A 12511-nucleotide genomic window follows, 5' to 3' on the forward strand; every position below is an offset into this window, starting at 1 on the left:
TATTGGGAAATTTAGTTCCTCCTTAATGAAAAGACATTAGAATTGCGTTAAACACATACTTATATATCTTCAGGGATCATGGACATGAGTATACTATATTCCAATGAATCAAAGTCAGAAATGATTGGTTACGTAGATGCAAAATATTTATCTGATTCGCATAAAACTCGGTCTCAAATGGGCTATTTGTTTACATGTGGAGGCACAATAATATCTTGGCGATCAATGAAGCAAACGTTAGTAGCCACTTCTTTAAATCATGTAGAAATAATAGTCATTCATGAAGCAAGTCAGGAGTGCGTTTAATTGAGATCAATGACCCACCGTATTCAAAAAATTCATGGTTTTTCTTTGTAAAAGAATATACCGACCACCATGTATGAAAATGGCTCAATTGAAAGAAGGATATGTCAAAGGAGTCCGAACATAAGATATTTCACTCAACATAATGGTGAGATAAAAGTTCAACAAATCTGTTCAAGTGATGATCTTGTTGATATACTTACCCAGTCATTGCCAACATCAACATTTGAAAACTTGAGATATAAAATTAGAATGCGTCGTCTCCAAAATATCAAGTAGAACTTTCATCATCATGAAATACACGTTATACCCTTTTTCTCAACTATGATTTTTTCCCAGTTAGATTTTTGGTAAGATTTTTAATAAGCCAACACTAAAAACGTATAATGAAATGTGTATACTCTTTTTTTCTCTCTAGACTTTTCTCTACTAATTTTTTTTCTAATAAGGTATTAACGAATAACGAGTTATATTATCTATAAACATCCATAACATAAATCTATTGAACAAGTGGATTGTCATCATAGTTGTATGAGTTTTTAAGGCGGAACCCATCGGTTGCCCCCTAAAGTTGGCACCAACTTTTACTTAGACACCTCAACTAGACTTTGTTCATTTTAGACACCAAGTAAGGCCCCTCGATGTGTCGTTTTGACACTTTGTGCTGAATTGACACATTGCGTGTGCTGACTTGGCACATTGCATGTGCTGCACCCATTTTGAACGAGTAAAGAACGTTTTTTTAAAAATAAATATTTTATTTTTTTCTTGTTCTTCTTCTTCTCCATTTTCTAGCTATCATTTTTTAATCCATGGTGAAATAGATTTGAGCTAAATATAAAGTGAATTCGAATGCCACGAGATTTTCTCAAGCTTAAACACCTTTTTTTTTGTTTTGTTGCCTTCTTCATCCTCGAAATAATTCGAAAAACATCGACAAAGATTTTTAAAATTCTCCAAACATCAAATGGTTGCTTGTGATATGTTTTTACATTTCTGACATAACTCATCCACTCGGTGTATGAGTCGTTACATTGTACTTCTCTTCAAAGTTTTGCTTTTTTTATAGGTACTGGCCAAATAACAGCAGCCGAATGTACATGCTTCAAAATACTGGCGAGATCTCCACAACCCTTTCTTCTCAAGTATATTTACTTCTGTTCTGGTTCTTAGAGAGCTAGTACTAAAAACAAATTAATGTTTTTAAATTTTTTCTAAAGATGATATGAATAAGGTTGGGGTGGGTGTGGGGGAGATGAAGATCTGGTGGGGTGGGGGAGGGGTTGGGGTTGGAAAAGATGATGGGAGGGGTGGGTGGTGCTGAAGAGACCACTGGGAGGGTGTAGGGTTAATAGAAGTTGATTTTTTTATTTTTTTTTAAAATTATTATTTCGATAAAAAAATGCTACATGTCATCAAGTTATTGATCCTTTTTTTCTACTTAAAAGTCATTATTTGAGAATTATTTTGGGGGGCTTTAATTAAAATGTCTAAAATGAATAAAGTTTAGTTGAAATATCTAAGTGAAAGTTGGTGTCAACTTTAGAGCGCCACCGGATTCCGCCAATTTTTAATTCAGAATAGGTGCACAAAACTAAATTAATTTTGCAAATGATGAATGTAACATTTACTTGAAGTGAAAAACCCATGGGGTCCAAGAATCCTTTAATGGCTTTCAGTCGAGCCGTCCACTTCAACACAGCTCGCAACTCTTCAAGCCTAATCTCATGGATTCCCGTACTCTCTTTTTCTCTCTCTCTATCTATTTATCTACACACAAAAAAATCATGGTTTAACTGACAAATAATTCATTTTTATTTTTTGCAGACTGGTAAGATCCAGCAAACAGTAGCCAAATCTGTACAACTCACCGGAATCGGTCTTCACTCCGGCAAACTTTCTACCGTTACAATCTTACCGGAGCTAGCCGGTAAGGGTAGGTACTTTCAATTCCGTTCAAATGTCATTCCTGCATCTACTGATTACGTCAAGGAGTCTCCGCTGTGTACTACATTGTGCAAAGATGGACACTCTGTTACTACCGTTGAACACTTGCTTTCCGCTTTGGAGGCCATCGGCGTTGATAATTGCTGTCTGCAAATCGAAACCTCTAATCCTCACGACGATCCATCCTCTGAGGTACTGTCTTTAACACTAGCAGTTTTATGTATATTTTAACAAGCAACATTGTTTACATTTCCATTTTAGGAGATTTTAGAATTGGAGGTGAGAAGCATACACTTTGCCCAAGCACAATACACAAAATAGACACAACAACACAACACAACATACCTAGTGAAATCTCAAGAAGTGGGGTCTGGGATGGTAGAGTGTACCCAGGTTCAAGTGCAACAACTTCAGGTATAAAAAGAAGAAAATAGTGACAAAAACATACCAATGAATAAGAGAATCAGTGTAAAGTGTACAAGAAAAGAATATGAACAACAAAAAATAGCGCAGTAGCCGAAACAAAATAAACACATGATGATAAATATTAAAAACTAGAATTACATGAATACGACTAGCACAATGACAAACACCAACGTGAACCCTCGAAAGTAAGGCTGTAAGACTCCACTACCTACTAACCTTTTTACCCTAATATGCATAATCCTATTTTGTTCTCACAAAGGGATCCCAGATATAGCCACTTAATCCGGTGTAGGGCTGCTTTGCTATTACTGGTCCAGGCCCATTCATAACAATACCTCCCGCCACAATAAGAACCTTGTTCTCAAGGTTCGAGTAGTACAAAATTGATATCATAGTGATGATTCTCATTGGCGTTATGAAGGAAGCTATATCAATTACCAACAACAGGTTAGAAGCAGGAATAGGCAATTCCCTTTCAAATTTACCAATGAGCATTACAATGCTCCAAATTCTACTCACAGCAGGGAGACTCCAATCTTCCTCTTTTAGGAGATAAAGTGACTCAAAGTACACAATCTCAACACTGTAGATATATGATACAACACTCATTAACAACTTTGTATGCCCTTTTGGTGCAATATAGTCCTTTCTTACTACATACTCCTTGTAAGCTAAAGAAACCAGAAAGCTAGTTTTATCCCTATGAAGAGATATGTCAAAGACCCAAGATACACTATTTCTTGAATTGGCCTCCTCATTTTGAGACCCCAACAGCGTATCCAAATTCCAAGTGTAAATAATCGCAACCACCAATTTGGGCAGACTCAAAGTGCTGTCTACGATGTTCGTCCAATGAAGAATTTGTCCAATTCCTTCTCTGTGAATTTGGCCAGAAGCATCTAGAACATCATCATGATGTAGAGCGAGGACTAGTGCATCATCAAAGACGTCAGTGGTTGGATTTGTATAATATCGAGTATAATAATCATTAAGCACTTCAAATTTAATAAATTTAACAATCTTAGGCGAACACATTGTGAGCACTGTAAAGTTGAGTTGCTGTTGAAAGGCTCTTTTTACTACAGTCAAGAGCAGCATACTGAAACAGAGCAGTCCACAAATATCGAGCTCTGCCTCTGATATGACCACGCTAGAGACCGAATAACAGGAAGAAATTGCATATGCCTAGCGCATTGGGCCAAACAAGAGTGATATAAGGCATTGTAATTGCAATGCATCTGAAACATCTGTTTCTAGTGTTAGTGCCAATGCAAAGTCATTTTCTGGTGAGTGCAAACCAAACCAAGAAAATGTTGAACCTTCACTATCAAATGGTGTCCAAAGACAGTCATCATAATACCTTGCTATTGACATGTCATTAAAATAATTGTCTTTCAAATATCTATTAGGTCGGGTCCACTCATATAAGGGGTGCTAATTAGTCCGTTAGCTCATTGGTTTGTCCTTCTCCTAAATCCTAGCCTAAAAAGTATAAATACACCATTATGAGTGTTGGAACAGCAAGGGTTTTCCACATTAGTATGACGGCTAGGGTTAGCTATCCAGAACAGAAATGCTCTGCATCTATTGAGGATATCTAGGCTGTGATGACTGGTGAAAGGAAGTTCATCTGCTTTGTGAGGATTCCCAACGACCGGTGACACCAGTCGTTGTTGCTGCAGATTCCTTTCCACTTTGGAGAAAATCCATAAGTCTCCTATCTAGTATTATGATTCAAATACTACAAGGATGTTAATGCATTCTCCCTTCAAAGTGGAATCTCTAGATTTGTTTAACTTGGCTGGCAAAATTGAGGCTTCCATAGCTTATTGTAAAACAAGACAGGGGAACTATTCTTTAGAAGAAATTGTCAAGATTAGAAGATTGATAGACTATTTTTTTTTAAAAATGGAAGTGGTAAGTGTTCAAGGACCTACTATGAGGAACTGATTTATGAGATGGTGGTGCAAGCAAATGTGGTACTTGTTCAGTCAGCTCCTACCATGATTTATTACAAACATACGTGATCCCCTACAGTATTGTCCTTGGGTGATGCTCAAACATGACTCACGTGAATATTTTGAAAAGGGGTATGTTCATGCTCAATGGATGTTGTATTTGCCAAAGAGATAGAAGACAGACAATTTCTCTCTGTAATGTGATAACAAGACACCTTTATGGAACATGCCCTCAGTGTCTGTGATGTCAAGTGAGTAATCCCAAGATCTTTGAGCGAGGCTCTTTGGAGCTGGTCAGGACGGACTACCGATAAACAGTTTATAAAGATTGGAAATACAATTGCGGTGTGCATTTGTGGCTTAGGTGAAAGGAGAGGAACAACGGGTTCTTCCAAACAAGTAGCTTCCTAACCCTAAAATACAATGTCTGCATCTATTAGATTTTGTGTGCAAAGTTATAGATGTATACAACATAGATACCTTTTCCTGGTCTTCCTTGACTTCCTGGAAAGCACACAGGGAGCTTGTATTTTTTTTTGTGAGAAGAGCACGCGATGTGGACCAAGTGAAGTGCATTAAGGACGAGCATGGAAAAATATTGATAGACGAGACCCTCATTAAACAGAGATGACAGTCCTACTTCCATAAACTCTTGAATGAGGAAGGGGACAGAGACTTTGTGTTGGGAGATTTAGAACATATAGGGAGGTGTCGTGATTTTGGGTATTGCAGGAGTATTAAAGTCGAGGAGGTTAAGAGTGCCGTTCATAAGATGCGCTGGGGAAGAGCAACCGGACTTGACGAGATTCCTGGAGAATTTTGGAAGAGCATGAGCTCGGTAGATTTGGAGTGGTTGACTAGGTTATTTAATGTCATCTTTAAAATGGCAACGATGTCCGAAGAATGGAGGTCGAGCGTAGTGATCCCTCTATACAAAAACAAAGGGGATATCCAGAGTTGCAATAACTATAGAGGTATCAAGCTACTAAGCCATACTATGAAAGTGTGGGAAAGAGTGGTGGAGATGAGGGTGAGGAGAGACGTGTCTATTTCAGAGAACCAGTTTGGATTTATGTCGGGACGCTCAACTACAGAAGCCATCCATCTTATGAGGAGACTGGTGGAGCAACATAGGGAGAGGAAGAGGGACTTGCATATGGTATTCATCGACCTAGAAAAGGCTTATGATAAAGTCTCAAGAGAAATACTATGTACATGTTTGGAGGCTAAAGGTGTACCTGTGGCATACATTAGGGTGATCAAGGACATGTACGAGGGAGCCAAAACCAGGGTAAGGACAGTAGGAGGGGACTCAGAGCACTTCCCAGTGGTGATGGGGTTGGATCAAGGATCAACTCTTAGTCCTTTTTTATTTGCCTTGATGATAGATAGATTGACACGACAAATTCAACGGAGGTGCCATGGTGTATGCTTTTCGCGGATGACATAGTCCTGATCGATGAGACTCGCAGCGGAGTTAACGCTAAGCTGGAGGATTGGAGACATACCTTGGAGTCTAAAGGGTTTAAGTTGAGTAGGACCAAGACAGAGTACTTAGAGTGCAAGTTCAGTGAGACACCTCAGGAGGTTGGCGTAGAAGTTAGGCTTGGTGCCCAGGCCATCCAAAAGAGAAGTAGTTGCAAGTATCTTGGGTATATCATGCAAGACAGCGGGGAGATTGACGGTGATGTCACACATTGTATTGGGGTAGGGTGGATGAAATGGAGGCTCGCTTTCGGAGTGCTATGTGACAAGAAGGTGCCACCAAAACTTAAGGGCAAGTTCTACAAAGTGGTGGTTAGACTGACTATGTTGTATGGGGCGGAGTGTTGGCCAGTTAAGACTTCTCACATTCAAAAGATGAAAGTTGTCGAGATGAGAATGCTGAGATGGATATGTGGGCACACCAAGAGCGACAAAATTAGAAATGAGGCTATTCGGGACAAGGTAGGAGTGACCTCGATAGAAGACAAGATGCGAAAAATGCGACTGAGATGGTTTGGACATGTGAAGAGGAGAGACACAGATGCCCCAGTGCGGAGGTGTGAGAGGCTGGCCATGGATGGTTACAGAAGAGGTAGGGGTAGGCCGAAGAAGTATTGGGGAGAGGTGATTAGACAGGACATGGCGCAGTTACAGCGTACGGAGGACATGACCTTAGATAGGAGGGTGTGGAGGACCCACATTAGGGTAGAAGGCTAGTTCATAGTCTCGTTATTCTTCTCTATCCGTAGGCGTAGTAGTGCATTACGATCTCTTGCGCTTTGATTTCTGATTTCTGTTATTATTTATTACTTTCTATGCTTTGATTACTCTATTTTATCTGGGACGCTTTCGTTATTTATTTATTCGTTATTTGTTATTTGTTATTTGGATTTATTTATTTGGATTTATTTGTTATCTATTCGTTATTTGTTTGTTGTTTTTCTCACATCGCTTTTAATTTTCTATTTTTATCTAACTTTTTTTTATGCGTTTATGCTTTTACTGAGCCGATGGTCTCCAAGAAACAGCCGTCCTACCTTGGTAGGAGTAACGTCTGCGTACATTCTACCCTCCCCAGACCCATGTTGTGGGATTTCACTGGGTTGTTGTTGTTGTTGTAACTCATTGTACCAGTCTGCACCTTCTTGGTGCTGCTTCTGTTTTAATGAGATTATTGAATTACTTATAAGAAGATTAAGTTCTGGTCTTATTATTCTAAATCCATTAACAATAATTTGATGGTAAATTTCCTTATTTTGACCACCAAAATCAACTTGGGTAGTAAATTTGAAATAGACACAGTATTTATAGGTTAGATTTATATTACTATATTAAAAAAAATACTTTAGCCAGATTTCTTGGGGGCTATAATGTGACACCCCAGCTTTAGATGAGAAGTTCCACATCGACAAAACACATGAGAGATTTGGGTATATAAGTAAGCAGGCCTTACTCACTAGCGACGCATTTTAAAGCCGTGTGGGCCTAAGCCCAAAGTGGACAATATCACTAGCGGGCTGAGCCGTCACAAATGGTATCATACCCACTCTTGTGTCAGCCTTGTCGAAGTGGGCTTGAGTTCAACCGAGTTTAGGCAAATCCCGGTAAGGTGGGGAAAACCTTAGTGCTGAGTCTAGGCAAATCCCACGCGGTGGGGCAAACCTCTGCTAGGACGCTGAGTCCATAGAGGGGGTGTATGTGATGCCCCAACTTAAGATAAGAAGTCCCACATCAGCAAAACACAAAAGAGATGTTGGGTATATAATTACGCAAGCCTTACCCACTAGCGACGCGTTTTAAAACCGTGCGGGCCTTGACCCAAAACGGACAATATCACTAGTGGGCTGGACCGTTACATATAATTTTGCTTTTCACTTACTCATTTTTTTCTTTTGTGTCAGTCTTAGCAATTAGTCATGGAAATTAGTGTTCAAACATCTTTATTTGACTAGATGAAGGGCAGTATCAAGAATAATATTTGGATAGCAGAATTACTAATTGTTAAACTAAACAAACTGAGACAGGTTCCTATTCTGGATGGATCAGCAAGAGAATGGGTGGACGCAATTGAAGAAGCTGGGCTGAAGGCAGCATTAGATCGTAGTGGTAATAGCTGTGAGAAATTAGCTCCTGTTCTTAAAGAACCTGTAACTGTATGGAAAAATGACTCTTTTATAGCTGCATTCCCTTATTCAAAGATCAAGATTACCTATGGCATCGACTTTCCACAGGTAAATTTCCGGGAGTTTGTCTGCTATGCTATTCTTTGTTTTTTTGCACATCGAGGGACAATGGTATGGAGATCTTCATGCATTTAACTGATTGCTGTGATTGCCTGACATAGTGTAGGGGTTTCTTTGCTAGTTTCCTTTAATTGAATTTGAACTCTTGGCTGTGCTACCTGTGCTAAACTTGTACGTGTAATGAGCAGCAATTGATTGTGTAGCAAACAGCTTCATGGTCAAGACCACTATTAATTAGCTCAGACAAAACTATGACATGCTGAGTTACCAAGATTAGGCAAATTATTTTTGATGAAAAACTCTGTTAAACGGATTCCATTGGCTTGACTGCCTGCAGGCACCTGAAATTGGCTGTCAGTGGTTTTCTTTAACCTGTCTGGATAAAGATTTCTTTGCCAAAGAACTAGCTTCTGCGAGAACCTTTTGCATTTATGAGCAGGTAACTTCCAATCTTCTTATTCAAACTGTGTTCTCAGCTCTCTTTTTTTCTGTATTAGAACTTCACTATGAGATTACGATCTAGCTTTGGCAACAAGAAGCCTTTTTGAATAGTTTATCCATGATGAACTTATTTTGATATGCCATCTGTGGACGAGGCAAAGAGATAGTATGTTTGTTCGGCATGTCTTTTACTTTGGTACCTGGTCAATGAAATTCATAATGTAGTCTTGAGAGGTTCTTTTTGATAAATATGTTACATCATGGTTTAAATCTGAGCCTGTAAATGAATTTGAATCCTTGAAATATGTAACAGCACTGATAGTCGGATATTTGGTCTTGTTCGTGACATCCCAAAATGGGACCTCACAGATCCTTTTTCAGCACTGGAGCTGTCTTGGAGGATTTCAAAAAAAAAAGTCTGTAAAAAAGGAAACTTGACATCCTGAGTAGTGTTTCATGATGTAAAATCATTGTGAATTGACTTAGCTCAATTCCTGCTTTCTCCTCTCGCATTTATTTCTTTTGTCAAAGAAATAGACTCTGGGTCTAACTCAACCCCAAGAGCTAACTCAAGAGTTGTGGATTGCCCAAGACGATATAAAGAGACCAAGTAACCCTATAACGACCGATGTGGGACTCAACACCCCCGGCATGCCCAAGACTGGACAACCAGAGCTTGGACAATGAATTGGATGGGCTTGACTCTAATACCACGTTAAAGAAATAAATGTTGGGCCTAACTCAACCTCGAAAGCTAACTCAAGAGGTGAGGTTTACTCAAGATCATACAAAAAGACCAAGTAACCTGACCACAACCGGTGTGGGACTCAAATCTTTCATCATCTGTCCTCTAATCGAAAAAATTGTGTAGATCAAATCCGAAGAAAAAGAAATAAAGAGATTAGATATGACAACCAAAAATCATTGAGAGGAGGAATCTAAAAAAATTCGTTCACACTTTCTGGTTAATTTAAAACATAAAATAAAACTAAATAGATCCACTTCATTTATCACAATGAATTATATTTGTTCGATACACTGTTGTCAATATATATATATTGGAAAACAAAAATAATTTTTTTTTAAGTGAACAATAAAAATAAATTTGTACCCTGTCGAAGTAAGGAACCATGGTGTATATGTTTGGAATAGATTCTATTTTGACGGTTGAAAAAGCACTATCTCGTTGAAAGGTTTTATACATCTTCCCTTTCTCAACGCATTTCCTTAGACAGAGAATGGTTATCATGTAAAGGCTATGTTGCTCGGACTCTTATAAAATGTCTACAGGTACGCGTCGGATTTTTCAAAAGTAGTGTATTTTTGGAGAATCTGACACGGCTACGGCATCGAGAGTGAAGAGTCCGTGCAACTTAGTGTAAAGGTAGTTTCCTTCATTAGTAGTTGCGGAATCCAACATAGCTGATGACTCATCTTTCATGTTGTTATGTTTATCTCATTTTTATAGTATTTATGCTGAATTAATATCCAGGTTGAACAACTACGCAAATCAGGAGTTATCAAGGGGGGTTCCTCCAAAAACGCCATTGTTTGTAGGTTAGAGACACTTCTTTTTAAATTTGATTTGGAAGAATGCTGGAAACTATAATTAGGTAACATCTATGCTTTATCCAACTTTTGGAAGCTTAAGATATATTTGATTGGGAATTAGTATCACCTATGGATGCATGGCATGTCTTGTTGTAGTTTTAATCAGATATAACATGCCTGTTAGGGTGCTACTCCATATGGAAAATTCACCACCACTGACAATCTGAGCCCATTATGTTTTCTACAAGTTGTATTTTCTTAAATTTAACCTCACGTATGATATCTCCTTTTCTACAGTGAAAGTAGAGGCTGGCTGAATCCACCGCTGCGTTTTAGTGATGAACCTTGCAGACACAAGGTTTTAGATCTTATAGGTGATCTTTCTCTTTTGGCACACGGTGGTAACCAAGGGCTTCCCGTGGCACACATTATTGCTTATAAGGTTTGTTTCTTTGCCTTACAATTATTTAGTTTTTCTGTTTAATGGTGATGGACCATGGAAAGGATTATCTAGCATAAAACGTGACCTTCTCTTAGCCTCTGCCTGACCTCTTGTTTAAGACTTATTCTCACATCTGCTTTATTACGGAACTTTGAGCTTTTGTTATTGGCATGGGGAACTTTCTAATGTCACTGCTTACTATCACACAGTATAGCAAAGGTTGTTAGTTCTACTTCTGTGAAGAAAAGGTGCAATTCAGTAGAAAAAGTGTTACAATTTGGTAGTAACTTTTTAGTTGATGATTGAGCTGCTCATGTACACAGGGTGGACATGCACTGCATGCGAATTTCGCTCGATGCTTATCAAGAATCAACTGAGTTAGTTTTGGTGTTCAAGCTATTGTTGTTCTTTGAGTCCTGTAACTAGTTGGCTATTTGTGAACCAGAGTTACTTGACCCAACTTTTGACAACTTGGATGCTAATTGACCAAATCTTTGGCAAAAGGACTCACGAGTCGATACTCAGGACGTTCTATCATTGACGCGGGGCCTTCGCTCTCATTATATTGATGTGGATTGCCTCGTAAAATAGCCATTGAACTTTCCCAGACATTTGTAATTCGTGGTCTAATTTGACAGCATCTTGCTTCAAGAAAAAGAGTTGATTGTATGGGTGAAGCCCATACTGATATTACTGATATTCTATGACCAAGTGAATTTTTTCTTAAAAAGGGTGAAAATGTTTCCCCTTCCCCCTCCCTCCCGCTCCCCCTTGTATATTCATGCATCTCATGTTTGCATGTATATCTTTGCATATTCATGAAAATCTGTATGATATACACTGATATATATGATATACAACATGAAATTAGGAGTTTGAATATTTATATTTTCCTTTTTTTAGTTAGTTTGCTAGGATTTTTGGGTCATAATTTCTAAGCTTAATGTTTAACTAAAACTCTGCCAATAATTATTACTACCGGTATATATGTGCTAATTTTCCCACAAAATGAAATGAAAAAGATTTTGAAACTACATATAAAAGGCATGAACATAAAATAATGCACAAGATGACAAAAGGAGAGTCTAAAAGTTCATTTTTTTACAATAAACTCATGAATGTGTTATTATTTTATTTAAATATAATGGAATAATAATATAACTAATTAAGAGCACTCAATGGGGTCTATATGGTCCGAAACGATCATGTCACATAATTTTCTTTTTTCATTGGTTATTTGTTTATTTTGATTTTCTTGCATCTTTTTAAATTAGTTTCTAATAATTTTTATAAGTTTGTAATAATTTTTAGTATTCATTTCATTTCAAACATATGTAGTATTTATTATTTTGTCATAACATTGTCATATTTATTTCGTACCACATTGCTTTCTTAAAATAAAATTTAAAAATATTTTTCTACACAATAAAAACAGACAGTTCAACGTATCAAGCTCTTGCTAATTCGCTAATTGCTATGCAAGAGGTTGTTATACACCTTAATCAATCCATGATCTCCTTGTTAGAAAGTGACGTATCTTATTGTTGCGCTCCAATTTCTAATCCCACATCGTAATGGAAGCAGAAAATAAACAGTTTTATAAGACATAGCTCAAATTCACATAATAAATGAGATGCACATGACATCTTAAATGAATCTCATATCAAAATTTGAGAAGAGATTAAAGAATTTATAAGACAACTTAAATTCTCACG

General features: G+C 37.8%; 1 protein-coding gene across 3 annotated transcripts; it reads left to right on the top strand.

Moving 5' to 3' along the window:
* The first annotated feature begins 1924 nt into the window (after positions 1 to 1924).
* Positions 1925 to 11676, top strand: LOC129891308 (probable UDP-3-O-acyl-N-acetylglucosamine deacetylase 1, mitochondrial). Of its 3 annotated transcripts, none has more exons than XM_055966617.1 (7): positions 1925 to 2040; positions 2131 to 2442; positions 8144 to 8413; positions 8700 to 8801; positions 10296 to 10360; positions 10652 to 10796; positions 11120 to 11676. In XM_055966617.1, exons 1-7 carry the CDS (start codon positions 1951 to 1953, stop codon positions 11171 to 11173), a joined length of 1038 nt encoding a protein of 345 aa, XP_055822592.1. In that variant the 5' UTR covers positions 1925 to 1950; the 3' UTR covers positions 11174 to 11676. The 3 variants fall into 3 exon arrangements, with proteins under 3 accessions (XP_055822592.1, XP_055822593.1, XP_055822594.1); XM_055966618.1 differs by having other exon boundaries at positions 8144 to 8350; XM_055966619.1 differs by lacking the exon at positions 11120 to 11676 and adding an exon at positions 10916 to 11064 and having other exon boundaries at positions 8144 to 8350; positions 10652 to 10800.
* The last annotated feature ends 835 nt before the right edge of the window (positions 11677 to 12511 follow it).

This window comes from Solanum dulcamara, chromosome 6, assembly GCF_947179165.1.
Source record: "Solanum dulcamara chromosome 6, daSolDulc1.2, whole genome shotgun sequence".
Taxonomy (NCBI): domain Eukaryota; kingdom Viridiplantae; phylum Streptophyta; class Magnoliopsida; order Solanales; family Solanaceae; genus Solanum; species Solanum dulcamara.